Raw genomic sequence first — 14049 nt, 5'->3', positions numbered from 1 at the left:
ACAGTTTTCTAATCCATTCATCTACTGATGGGCACTTAGGCTGTTTCCAGATCTTAGCTATGGTGAATTGTGCTGCTATGAACATAGGTAGGCACCTGATTTTTTAAAAAGTCATTTTGGAGCTAAAAGGGTAGGTAATTACTATTACTAATTATTATTATTATTATTTGTAAATCAAAATATACCTTTGTTGTTCAGGTTGGTAAAAATATATTTTTTGGTGTGCTGCAGAATTTTAGTAATTAGTTTATGTGTGCCATAAATAAAGAAATGTTGAAAATCACTGATCTATAAACACAAATCAATAGCTATGGTCAGACTATTTAAAAAACTCAAGACCCAATTAAATGCTGTTTATAGGAAACTTACTGTAACTGTAATACACAAGTAGGTTTAAAAAAGTGTTCCCATGTAAACATTAATCAGAAAGTTGGAGTGGCTCTATTAATATCAGGCAATGTAAACATCATAACAAGGAAAATTACCAGGGGTAGAGTTGCATTTCACAATGTTAAAGCGTCAGTTCATTAGGAAGGTGTATCACTTCTAACTATATGCAACTAAAAACAACCTCAAAATGTGTATGGCAAACTTGACAGAACTAAAACGAAAAATAGACAAATCCACAATTGTAGTTGGAGATATTTTCACCCCTTTCTCAGTAATTGTAGAGCAAGTAGACAAAAGTTGAGGATCACTATTAATTTAATGTGAGTTATATAATGTCTAAAAATCAGAATACACATTTTTAAGTACACTTCAAACATCGTTCATACTGTTTTAAAATATATTTATTAATTTCAGAGAGGAAGGAAGAGGGAGAGAGAGAAACATCAATAATGAGAGGGAATCATTGATTGGCTACCTCCTGCATACTCACACTGGGGATCAAGCCTGCAACCAGGGCATGTGCCCTGACCAGGAATCGAACCGTGACCTGCTGGTTCATAGGTCGACGCCCAACCACTGAGCCATGCAGGCCGGGCTTTCATATAGCCCTCCAGCTAAGGATGAATTTTGCATTTTCAAAGGGTTGTTTAAGAAAAAGAATACAAGGGACTGCATATGGCTTGAAAACCCTGGAATATTTTATATCTGGCCGTATACAGAAAGTTTGCCAACAACTGTCAGAGACATTAGGCTAAGTGAAAGAAGTCTTACACAAAAGATTATATGCAAAATCCTAGGAAAGACAGCGCTAAGCTTACAGTGATAGGAGGCACAGCAATGATTAACTGGGCTGGAGGGGATTGAGATAAGGGACAGGGCCACCTCTGGAGCGATGGTGGTTGCATGTGCATGTATATATCTGTCAAAAGACCTATTGCAAGGTGAGTCCCTGTAAGTTGAGAATACAGTTATCCATTTCAAGTCTTACTAAAACGGACATAGATCACTAGTTAGATATTATCCACAAATAAGACAGTTTCCTTTTTTTAATTATTCTCAAATAATGGCTTCCTCTTTGCTTATTTCAGCTTGTTAATAACCGTTACCTACTCTGTAGTTAGGCCGTGCTTGCAGAGAGAATATATACGATACGGTTTGTGGAGTGGGATCTTTAATGCACACACACAGACTTCAGACAGAATGTACAGTTGGAGGGAGTCGGTGAAAGTCACTCATGTAATCATGAGATCATCCCTGCTAGAAACTAGCAGAACCCAGTGCAACCTGCGTCAGCCGCACAGCTTCAAAGACAATCACGGGGCCTCTCTCCCAGCACTAAGCTGCTTGTGAGAGACCCTGCCTGATCTTCATAATGGGAGGAAATGCCTCGTGAGCACGTTGTAAAGGTGAAGTCTTCTAGCCCGAAGCAGAATGGGTGTATCTCAGGATGGGAACATACTGCAGCCAGTTATTTGGGGACAGGGCGATAATATTTTATATTGACATATCAAACAGTCATTCAACTTTTAGCTGATCTTCATCAACATAAATGTCAAAGTTTATTTGGGAAATAGAGTGGGAGTTTTAAGATTACTTTGCACAATGACAAGCTGGTCATTCTTACATTTGTTGTGACAATAAAGAGAACAGTGATCTTTTGTCAGCAGGCCTGTGTTTGACAAATTTATTGTAATTATTCCAAAATTGAATTTTTAAAACATTGTTTTTGGTTTTACCTTGATCTCAGAACCAAAGGAATTGGTTATTAAGCCACTTATGGAATTTTATAAAACTAGTCCTATTTTAGGGTGCCTCCCAGAATACTATTTGATGCCTTTGAAGAATACTTAATTTGGTGTTTCTTATGAAGTAATTTAAGTTTGGCTTCAGCTATTCTATCCAAGAGTTGACTAAGTTGTATTCCACTTGAAATGGAAAACAGGTAGTGGTCTGTAAAGCTCCTTTGAATGAAGGCACAGGGATGCCTGTTTTCACTAATATGTAATGTTTCTTTGTAGGGAATTCACTATTGAAACTGAAGGGAAAACATTTCAGTTAACAGGAGACATGGTCAATGTGAAGAGATTCCAGAAAACACTATATGGTAAATTTGTAAAAATAATTAAGAAACAAACAAAAAAAAATTATTATTCCTTAACGTTTTTTTTGTTTGTTTGTGTTTGTTTTTTTACTTTTATAACATAACCAGTTTACTGAAAATTTGAAGAGGAAAAATAAATTTTTAATGCCATAACTCTAAGTTTGATGATATGTTTAAGGCATTATCTTGGGCCTCTTTTTAAAGAGCATAATTGTACTCATACTGGAGAATAATTTATAATGCCACCTTTATATTTCCTATGATCTCATGTGCATATGAAGAATATCTCTGATTTAAAAGATCTTTTTTTTTATTTTTTATTTTAAGGAAAGGTGCTTTTGTTTCCTAAGCAAAAGAGGGATTTCACCCCTTGTACTTTTTTTTTTTTGCAGATTAACTTGTTAAAGTTCATTTAGTGATCTTTAATGCTTTTTTTAAAGCCAAGGCGGTGACTTTTTTTAAAATAGAACAAATTCTGTGAATTTGGGAGCGAGTATTTTGGAACTTATGAGGAGGCTTATGGTTTATGGTGGTTGCATTAAAACTCCTGGGAGCGGGGAGTGGTGGATAGGGGAAGCTCCTGCCAGGGAGAGAGCAGGCCTGCTTTTCCACTGTGCCTGGCCTGCTCTGGGGCCAGGCCTCAGGGAGCTGAAGCAGTCTGAAGTGGTAACAGTGAGCAGGGGGTTCTTCATGGCCTGGGCTACTTCGCCACCGTCCTGTAGCTGGTTCAGAGCCATTGCTCGCACGCCCGGGAAGGATGGGCCGAAAATGCCTCCATGATGTTTCTAAAATGATATTCTTACTCTTTATCACAGGCAAAAGAAATAGACTCTTTTTTCTTTCACATATGTGAGTTTTTAGTTCTAGTTACCTCATTTTCCTTCAGCATAAACTCTCCAAGGTTAAAGTCAGTTACCTTAGACCTGGACAGTGCGTAGCCTGCTGTTTTTCTGATGAGTACATTTCCTGTGGGTCCCACAGGCACAGCCTCCCCCGTGGGAGATGCTGTGGGCCCTGCTGAATGTCTTTGAGTGAGTGCTGATCCCCGAGCACACTTCTCTCAGGGCCTCCTGACCCCAGAACCTTGGACATGCAGGGGCCAGTAACGTGGCTCTCTCAAAGGCTTCCCATCCACGTGGCAAGATGGGAAGCAAACCGAACAAACCACTGGTACTCGTGTGTGTAGGAATCATTCTTGTTAATTTTGCCAGCTGTCATGATAGATTGTTCATCCCAGCAAAATCTTACAAAAGCTCTAGAGTTTTCATACTTTCTTCATAGGTAAGGCGGACGTTAGAGTGTAGCTGCTATTGTTCATAGCTGACCAACTGGGGAAGAAGTTCCTCGGGGCCTTGTTTCACTTCTGTGCTATATAAACAACTAATGGAATTTGATGAAGTTGTTTTTCATTCCAACTTTCTCTTGCAGTGGTTCTCAACCTTCCTAATGCTGCGACCCTTTAATACAGTTCCTCATGTTGTGGTGACCCCCAGCCATAAAATTATTTTCGTTGCTACTTCATAACTGTAATTTTGCTACTGTTATGAATCGTAATGTAAATATCTGATATGCTATATGTGTTTTCTGATGGTCGCGACCCACAGGTTGAGAACCGCTGCTTTAAAGGCATCACGTTTCCTACTAGCAAATAGTTCTCAGGGATGTGTCTTTATTCTGATGTACAGAATCGATCAAAATTCATCTAGATGAGAGAGAATTTTAGTGCTAATGAGGATTACTTAGTGAGGCCCTGAGATGCGTCACACGGGGTTTCAGAGAATGTTACTGAGTTTCTCTCTCTTGCAGTGGAAGAAGTTGTCCCGAATGTAATTGAACCCTCCTTCGGGCTGGGCAGGATCATGTATACGGTATTCGAACATACATTCCACGTGCGCGAGGGAGACGAACAGAGAACGGTAAGCTGTCCCGCACACGTATCTTCTCTGACAAGGCCAGAAATGAAACTGGCTGACGTATGTGAGTAAGACTGAGTGACCAGTTAGCTGCTACTACTCATCTTTGTGTAACTGTCCACAGAGCAATGCACTGCCTCATGTTATTTCATTTGAGCTTCCGGGTGTGCGGGTTATTCTTCATGCCACTGTTTTAGTTGCTTGGTGATCTCTATTCTGAGACACAGCATACCACTTTGAGGGAACTATCTTTGTTGCATCAATGGAAGGAATGATACTTTCTGGATATACTCACGTTTTCAGAGAATTGGAAAGGAAAGAATGGCTCTTAGAATTTGGCCAAACCAAGAAACTATGTCTGCACACGTAAAGCTTTTAAGGGAACCTTAAAGGGCATAAAATTGTCTGGGGTGCTTTTGGGGTAAAGACATAAATTCCTAGGTTATTTCAGGGATACTGATTCACTAGGTCCTAGATCCAGGGATCTGTGTTTTGTTATAGGAGCCCCAGGTGATTTCAGTGTGGGAGAGTGACAGATCTTAAATTGGCCATTGGCTTTTGGGGGATAGCCCTTCCTGTCATCCAAGCATTGCTAACGATCAGTATTTATAAGAAGTCTTTGTTAACTTCGTAAGTTTCCTTTCATTCTGCTGTTTCTGAATCGCTGCCCATGTCTGCCACTTAATCCCTTCACTTTGCCTTCCTTCACCATCTCACCTCACCTCTGCCTGCGGAAAGTATACTCCTTGATTTATAGCAGACGCTCAGTCAGAGGGAGAATGGCCAGAGAAGAGCAGCTATAAATGTCAAGTTAACTGAGAGGAAGGGTCTCATCTACATGACCATTCATTCTAAAGTTGATGTGTGCATCATGTTGGACATCAGCTCTTTCTGGGACATTTAACCTTAAAGAATGGACCGATGAGCTCTTGGTGCCAGTATTGTACATCTGACATACTTACTATTGGCAGTTGGTAGCTATTAAAGTCGCCGTTGTATTCTCTGCCCTAAAGTTGCATCTTCATTTCCTGACATTGACGGAGCAGCTTTTCATTCATTCAGCAGACAGTGGGAGCAAGGCTGACACCAGGCCTGCAGGCTGGGCTCCTCCGGCAGGGATGACGTCCGTAACGGAATGTGCTCTTTGCAGATGTCAAGTTTGCTTCGAGCTTTTCTGTTTATTTTTAAATCGGTTTTTAAAAAGCCTTTTAGCTGTTCCTTTGAATCTAACAATATTGATAAAACTAGAGTTCTGGTAGGAATGTTGTAAGGGCTAAGCCAGAGGAAATTAGAGACAGCTTTTTATGAATTGCAGAGATTCCTGTCATGTAGAGACATTTGATTAGGCTGTGGGAAGCCAAAAATGTGTTTAAATTACTAGCACGTAGTTCCTAACCCATTTTCCTAAGGCTTTGGTATAAAAACATTGTCAGTGAGATAACATTTTTTCCAGGAAGGCAGGTCCCCGTTTCTCTCTCCCAAATAGTTGTCACAGGTGGAGGCGAGGAGTCGGACTTGAACATGTGACCGCGACAGCCGCAGCCCTGGAGTCCGGGGCTTACTCCCCGCAGTGCTCACTGTCGCTGGGCATCGGAAGTTGATTAGGTTTTAGGGTGGGCTGCACTGGAACCTGTGTCATTTATTATTTTTATGGGACCTATTCATTCTGAGTTTCATATTCTTACCTTCAGGCGAACCTTTTGTTTAAATATTACTTAAGAACTCGTTTCCAACCCAGAAAGGCGGGCGAATTTGCCTTCCACAGAATATCCTCGCTCTCTTTCCCGTCTGAGCACCCCGAGCCTGTTCAGGGGCAGTGTGAGGGGCTGTGCTTTTCCTGTGGGGTTACAGAGCATGTTCGTTTGTTTCATGTTACTTCCTCTGGAAGGCAGCTATGCTCACCGCTACTCCACCAACGCTGCGTCATGTTACTTCTTTTGGACATACATTTGTGAGCTGATTAAACTTCCTGGTTTTACTCGGTCACTGAGGCTCATAAATCGCCTGCTGAAACGCTTTAAGGACAGAATGGGGCCCTCCCACTTATTATTTGGTGATTTGAAGGGAGATTCTTTAGGGATCTCCACAGAAAGAGGGAAGGCTGTAAGGCTTTTTGTTGGTTTTTAGAAAGAGGAAGGGAGAGGGATAGAGAGAAACACTGATGAGAGAGAAACATCACCGATCGGCTGCCTCTTGCAGGCCTCCTGCCGGGGATCAAGCTTGCAACCCAGGCATGTGCCCTGACCAAGAATCAAACCAGTGACCTTTTGGTTCTTAGGCAGATGCTCAACCACTGAGCCACACCAGCCAGGTTGTAAGGCTTTTAGACATTTCCAGAAAATTGGCATCATCTGTGGTGGCTTTGAGAGTGCGTTCCCATCATTTAACTTCCACAGCTGTGAGGCCCGTGGAGCAGGTGGGAGAGACCTGCTGTGTAGATGGCGAGACTAAGGTCCAGAGAGAGCGCTCAGCTGAGTGGTCTGACTTCAGAGCTAAAAGCAGACCTTTCTGGTCTGTTCTGGTGAGCCTGCTGCTCTCTTCCGCCTCGCTGCTTTCCTAGTGTGTCCTGGTGTTTTGATAGTGAAGTTTGGACAGTAGCATTTAGATTTTTATAAACTAACACATCGTATTTCTCTCATCTAGTTCTTCAGTTTCCCGGCGGTGGTAGCACCATTCAAATGCTCCGTCCTTCCGCTGAGCCAGAACCAGGAGTTCATGCCATTTGTCAGGGAATTATGTAAGCAAATCCAATTGAGCAACCTTCCTGGGAACCCTGTCAAGTAGACTGAATTTTACGAAGTGTTTTTTTAAGAAAATAAAATCCCAGTGGTGCTAGCCTCTGCTCTTATTTCTGAGAGAGAGTGTGCTTGCTCGGGAGGTTTCCTCCTACTGTTTGAGTAGAGGTGGGACCCGGTGTCAGACTGAGAGCAGCCTTGCTTCTCCAGCTCACTTCCTAGGGGTCTCCAGCTCCTGAGCCCCCAGCACCGACAGGAGCCTGGTGGTCCCTGGTGCAGCTCACTCACTTCGATGTTGGGAAACGGAGAGTTCATTGAGCAGCTTGGGGTCCTGCAAGGGGAGGTGCTGGGGTCGGGACTGGCCTTGGCCGTGGATTCTGATGCTCGTTCCCCACCTGGCAGCTGTGTGAGGTGCGAGTGAGGGGTTGGGCTCCAGCAAGGGACTTACTCAACTTTGGGGATTTTTCTCTCTGTTGGGATTGTAATTTACTCTCCTGCCTTAGTTCCTTTTATAAGTTTCCTCAACTTGTAAGTCAACATTTAGATGACACTGGCTCTCCATTATTTTATTCTGAATTTGTTTAATTGCTTTTGGATAGCGGAAGCCCTCACCAGGAACGGCGTCTCCCACAAGGTAGATGATTCCTCTGGGTCCATCGGGAGACGCTATGCCAGGACTGACGAGATCGGCGTGGCTTTCGGCATCACCATTGACTTTGACACCGTGAACAAGACCCCGCACACGGCCACCCTGCGGGACCGGGACTCCATGCGGCAGATTCGAGCTGAGGTGCCCGCCCTCCCTTTGGCCGCTGTAGCCTTAGAAATGTGTGCCGGTTCCTGCTCATTGGAGCTGGATGTTGATGCTCCCCGTTCCTGTTTTCTTTTTAATTTTAATCAGGCTTATAGCAGACAGAGCACAGATTCCCAAGTCCCCTTGGTTTCATTATGAAAATATCCATGAACACATCTCTAATGTTTTATAGCCGCTCGGGTCGCTCTGGGCTCATTCTCCGGCAGTTTGCTTTTATAGTTGTTTGATTATTTGGGCAAGAGAAATAGAATCCCAAGCGGTTGTTGCCATAGTTTTATTGGCAGGCTTTGAGGGACTTGGACGTTTCTATATAAATGTATACATGTGCGTGTATAAATTTTCCCATGTTAACCCATTTAAAACAGTGCATATGCGTAGTAATTTTACTTAATGAGAAGGTAACAGTGGAGACAGGAGAAGTGCAGGGGGGTGGAGGGAGGGAAGAGTGGCCACCTTAATTGACAGCCACCTGGCTAATATATTCATCTTGAGGAGGCTTATATTTAGAGCCTGGTAATCGCTCAGCCTGATACAGAGAGCTTGGTGTGGGGAAAGCAGCGGGAAAAGACTGCTTTTCCCAGAGGACGTTACAGTCTGGTTCGGAAGTCTGGCTTGTCCTTTTACAAAACCAGGTCTCACTCCTCTAGACCTGCATTCCCGTCTGTCAGTGGTTCTCAGAGGCTGGGCCTGGGCCAGCAGCATCCACATCACCTGGGAGCTTGTTGGATGAGCAGAAGCTCCGCCCCAGACCTACTGAATCGGAAGCTGGGGTGGAGAGGGCTCTGGTGGGGAGGGGCGGGCAGAACTGCTCTATGGAGATCTCCAGGGTGTCCTGGGGCTCAGGGTTGAGAAAGGCTGCTGCCTGGCGGCCAGTGTGTGCTTATGACTGAGGAACACGCTGGCCCCTGAGCTGGGGCTCTCCAGTGTACCAGCCTGCCCTGGCTCCCTGAGTGGCCCCTGGGTGACCCCTGTTCTCAGGGTTAGATTTGACACACATGAAGTCACTGCATGCGACACAGAGACTTGGGATAATGCAGGAAGGCTGTGTGGGTGAACTGGGTTTTGTGGGGCTTGGCAGGCGTTCTGGGCTGGAGGGAGGTGAGGATGGGTAAGTGAGGTGGCTGCAGAGGGCAGGACAGGAAACATCCTGTGGGGACTGGTTTCTAGTCACTGTTAGGAACCCTCGCAGCCACACCAGTGTTTGAGTTCAGGGTGACCCTTTCTGACAGTCTGATCGAATTGGTTGACTCTTGGACTTCTCTTCCCTTTTACCCCAGGTCTCTGAACTGCCCAGTGTCGTCCGAGATCTGGCCAACGGCAGCCTCTCGTGGGCCGACGTGGAGGCCAGGTATCCTCTCTTTGAAGGGCAAGAAACTGGTAAAAAAGAGACAGTGGAGGAATGAGGACAATTTCAGCAACTTTTGACCACTTGCGCTAATAAAAAAATAACTCTTATCATGTCCACTTTACAAAAAGCAGCCTTGTGATTGCTCCGGGGACTGCATTTTATCCTCAGCGGCTGCCTGATCTCGCCCCACAATTAAAGTTGGAGGAATTCTGAACAGTCTTGTCAATTTGCTCCTGCTTCTGCGTCCTCGGCAGAGCTGTTGCTCCCACCTGGGGACACACGCTCATAGCTTACTGTTAAACACAACTGATGCTTTTTTATAATTAGCCTTATTGGGGATAATTTATATACCATAAGACTCAGCTGTGTGAAGTGTGTAATTCCGTAATGGTTAGTAGATTTACGGTGTGCAACTGCCACCACACTCGGATTTCAGAACACTCCCCTCACCCCGAAAATAAATCTGCACTCAGCTCACTCCGCATTCCAGCCCAAGCAACCACTTAGGTACTTTCTATAGATGTCTTTTCTGTTCCTTCTCTTTCTGAGAAAGTGATGGCGTTGTGCTGAGGAGGCAGCATAGACGGCCTGTGGGAAGGCCCAGGTGGGGCAGGGAGCAGAGAGCAGCAGGAGGAGGTGTTTTGGAGGAGGGAGGGAGCAGGGCTGCCACCGGAATATTCTGCGGGCACAAGTCTTTGCTCTTTAAAGTCTCCAGGAGGTGGTCTGTGGGCAGGAGATGCTGTGGCCTCCCCAGTAGCCCTGGCACTCACTGAACTCACTGAGCCCATCCGTCTTACCTGCCTCAGTGACTCTCAGCCACCACAGTGTCTGCCTTTGAGTTGCCTGAGGGCCTTCAGTTCTATTACATTTTTATGGAACACTCAGAGCACAAAGGGTTATTTGTTAGGAAAACAATTCCAGGATGTGCGGATTTGTACAGCTCTTCATTTGCAGAGTTGAGACCTTGCCGAGTGTCCCAACTTCCTCTCACTCAGTGGAGGGGGAGGGGGATGATGTAAAGCATGTTGGCCTTTGTCTCGGGTGCGAAGAGCGATGAACATGGAGAATCCCCAGGGCTGCTCTTCACATCACATCTCGGTGATGCCCACCCGGCACTGCCCAGCGAGGCATTCGATATGCAGGCTTGGGGTGAGTCTTAATTCTAAACCAACCTCTTGGGGAAGAAAGTCTTGTCCTGAAGCAGTTCTCTCCATCCGCTGCTTTCTAGAGCATTCCTTGTTAGAAGGGAGATGTTAAATACACTTGCGTTTTCATTTCCTAGGGAATTCCTTTCACCTCCGATTCCTAATAGCCCGTAACTTGGTGTGTGCTGCAGCTTTCTCCCCCAGGGTGTGGTCTTTGCTTCTCCTCATTCATTCTCCTCTCACAGCAGTGCCCCAGAGTCCATCACCACCACCTCAAACGTTGTTAGAGCTCACTAACAGGAACGATATATTAAACACGTGATGGGATTTGCCTGCTTTGGATCATAAAGGGATTGGAACCAAAGCTCTCTTCACTTCTCATTGGAAAATACATTTGTCATGAGTAAGATGCTGTATATTAAATCCGCAGGCCCTCTCTTTTCCTGTCCCTCCAGGGGCATTCCTCCCGAGAGCACGCTGTCTGGAAAGTGATGGATCACCTGAGTGGGGTGGGCAGAGCTTGCTGCTTCTGTCTGCCGCGTGTGCTTGCTTCTTAGCACAAGAAGAGGCTCTGTACGCAAGAATGCGGTGTACACACACACACACACACACACACACATGCACGCACGCTCCTCTTTTATTCAAGCCCAGTGTGTAGTTCAAGAAAGCCAAGGTCTTTCTGGCCTGATGCTCTGTGAGGCCTATGTGATGTATCAGACTGGGTTCAGGGTGAGTCGGGTAAACAGCACCGTCTCAGAGAAATGACTCCTGAAATCTGTCCCACGACCAACAGTGATGGCGAAGGCTCTGATTCTCACTGGTTTCCATGGAATGTACATAAGAACACAGTCGTTTCTGCAAAACTTAACCTTGGCTTGGAATCCAGGGCATTCAGTCAGGTACTCGTGAGTTACATCTAGAGAGGTGGCCAGTGCCTGATTCCAGGAGGCGAGAGCCTGGATGACGATTCACAGCTCATAACAGTGAAGCACTGAATAGAGATGGATGACTCAGAGAAGGGATTCATTGCCTAGAAACGATCTTACTCATTGCATGAGGCTGTACCAGAGATGTGGGATGTCCAAAGTTCATGGCAACAACCACTTGTGAAAGTTTTTTCAATAAATCACTTGAAATAGGTTCATTCTAGACCTTTCTTTACTGTTCCCTTAACCAGCATAAACTTAGGGTAGTGGCAGTGACTGTCTTAGCCAGTGGAATCTATTCATGAGAACCAGATGCCTGGGAAATAGATCGGAATTATCTCTGGATATCGCTGCATTGAAGTTAGCCTCGCATCATCAGGGAAGTCTTCATCTGCACTGCTTGAGGGGGGTAGGATGAGAGGTTTCGATAGCATTGCTCCTACTAAAGCAGTGGTTCTCAACCTTGGCTGCACATTAGAATCACCGGGGAATCTTGTTAAAATTCTGATTTCTGGGCCTCATCATTAGTAACAAAGAAATAGAATTTCTGGAGGATGAGGCCCAGGAATCAGGATTTTAACAAGATTCCCCGGTGATTCTAATGTGCAGCCAAGGTTGAGAACCACTGTACTAAAGAGCTTTGCACCAGCATCTTTGCTGATAGTCCCTATGTTTAAGGCAGGTCTTTTTGTGTTAGTTTTTTTGTTTTTGGCATTTGGCCAACACCACAGAAATTTAGTTGAAGATGCAGTAAGAGAACAGATGAATAATTTTGCTGCGCCTCAAAACTCACCTCTTGTTGCCTCTTCAATAATTCTTGGTAATTGCGCGGCCTCTAAGCAGTAATTGTGTTAGACCACGTGGATGGAGTTAATGTCTCCTCCGGAAGCAAGGATAAGGTTGGGAGCTTGGGCAGGAGTGGCCTGAGAAGCAGCCCGTGGTTCTCCTTCCCGCTGTTGACAGCTGTTCTCCTGGCTGGATGGGCATCTTCCCTGCAGGTCCAGGGACACGCCCTTGTAACCTGCTGCAGCCGTGAACGGTGCCCAGACAGTGGTCCTCAGTCCTGGCTGCACAAGAAAGCTCCTATCTCCGTCCCCTCAACCCCATCTCATGAGCATCTCCAGGGTGGGGCCTGGGCATCAACGCTAGTTAGAAAACACATTAGGAGTTCTGGGCTGGGACCATGCCACCGTGGATGCCTCAGCTTGAGCCATAAAGAGCCTGCTCCCCGACTCCACTCCAGAATGGAGAATGGTCTGCTGAACGAGGGGTGTCTTCTGACAATAGGGGTCAACTTGTTGCTTTTGTATTGCTCTACTGCAAGCATGTCAAACTCGCATGCCATGAGGAGGCTTGCGGTCCGCCGGCCGCGAGTGTGACATGCTTGCTCTCCTGAGATGCTGTGAATGTGCCCTCACTGACCCCAAGCATCTCTACTGCTGTGCCCTGCTTACCTTGCGTGGGGTGGGGTGAATCCCTCTCTGCCCAGTAGCCCGGCCTGCTGTTTCCCCGGGGACTTCAAGGAGGCTGTAGGAAGTGCTTCTAGCCAGAAAGGCTCTTGGTTAACCCTTGCAGGAACTTCAGGGTCACAACTGTCCTCATCTGTACACAAAAGGAAAGGAAGCCGAGCCCTCTCAGGCTCACTCTGCTAGTAGGGGGCAGGGGCAGTGGGAACCAAGTTCAACTACATGATTGTGGGGGGATGAAGAGGCCCTGAGAAAGGGTGCTGTGAAGGCTCGAAGAACCCTTCCTTTGGAAAAGGTGCTCCCGGCTACCAGCCGTGGTGAGCGAGGGCGCCACTTGTCCTCCGACAGCTGTGGACACTCCTCACACGCGGGGTTGGCTTGAGTCTTGGGGTGGCCTTGTGGCGGAGGACAGGCTCCCGGGAGGGGTGTGCGGGACAGAACTCCTGGAGAAGCTGCTACTCCTCCCCGTGCCGTCACTGTCCTCGCTGCACCCGGGCCCTCCCCTCCGCGTCCCTATCACAGGCTTACACTGTTTCTTGCTGTCAGGAAGCACGCCCCTGTCGGTAAGCTTGCCGACAACTCAAGGCCTTTCCTCTCATCCCGCACCTTGCAGTTGGCGAAGCAGCTTCTCAGCCAGGCCAGGACGTCTCCATCTTCCCAGCCTCTTGTTTCAGGAGGCGCTGTGTCTGCAGATGTCGCCTTGGGGAGGGTGTGGCTAACCCTGGAGAGGACCTCTGGGAAGGGGCAAGAAGACTGTTCACAGGCCACCGCTGGAGACAGCACGGGTGCTTTCTGCCCCCATGCACCCCATCTCTGTCTTCTCTCTCTCTCTCTCACCCTTGCTCATTTTCCTACTTCGGTCTCTTGTTCACTGCTCAGCTTCAGCCACTTTGGGTAGTTACCACAAGCACACACAGTCTTCCCTGGCATCCGGAGGTCCTTTCTGAGCATCCCAACCTGCCTGGATCCCCGGGTTTACAAAAGCTGTTTAGGCATCCTCGGTGAAGCCACGTCAGGTGCTCTGGGCCGGGTGAGGCAGGTGTCTGGGTGCTGCGTCGGGGCCCGGGCGCTGGGTCCATGGCCCCCGCAGTTAGAGCAGAATCTGTGCAGAGCGGCTGTTAGGAAAGGAACTGAGGCAGGGCCCTGGCTTGGCGAGGGGGAGAGCTGGTTGGTCACCTGAGTCCCTCGGCCCCTTTCCCTCTCCTTGAGGT

At 46.7% G+C, this 14049-nt stretch overlaps 1 protein-coding gene across 1 annotated transcript in view; it reads left to right on the top strand.

Annotated features, from left to right (window-relative positions):
* Positions 1 to 9515, top strand: part of GARS (glycyl-tRNA synthetase) — a 33588-nt gene extending 24073 nt beyond the window's left edge. The window contains exons 13-17 of the mRNA XM_006774935.2: positions 2409 to 2494; positions 4298 to 4407; positions 7048 to 7141; positions 7739 to 7929; positions 9231 to 9515. Of these exons, the coding sequence (XP_006774998.1) occupies positions 2409 to 2494; positions 4298 to 4407; positions 7048 to 7141; positions 7739 to 7929; positions 9231 to 9356 (607 nt within the window). The 3' untranslated portion in view covers positions 9357 to 9515. The remainder of the gene's footprint in view (positions 1 to 2408; positions 2495 to 4297; positions 4408 to 7047; positions 7142 to 7738; positions 7930 to 9230) is intronic.
* Positions 9516 to 14049: the final 4534 nt, after the last annotated feature.

The sequence above is a fragment of the Myotis davidii genome, unplaced genomic scaffold (genome assembly GCF_000327345.1).
Source record: "Myotis davidii unplaced genomic scaffold, ASM32734v1 scaffold125, whole genome shotgun sequence".
Lineage (NCBI taxonomy): Eukaryota > Metazoa > Chordata > Mammalia > Chiroptera > Vespertilionidae > Myotis > Myotis davidii.
The sequence above is the reverse complement of the archived record's forward strand: the minus strand, read 5'-3'. Positions and strand labels throughout refer to the sequence as shown.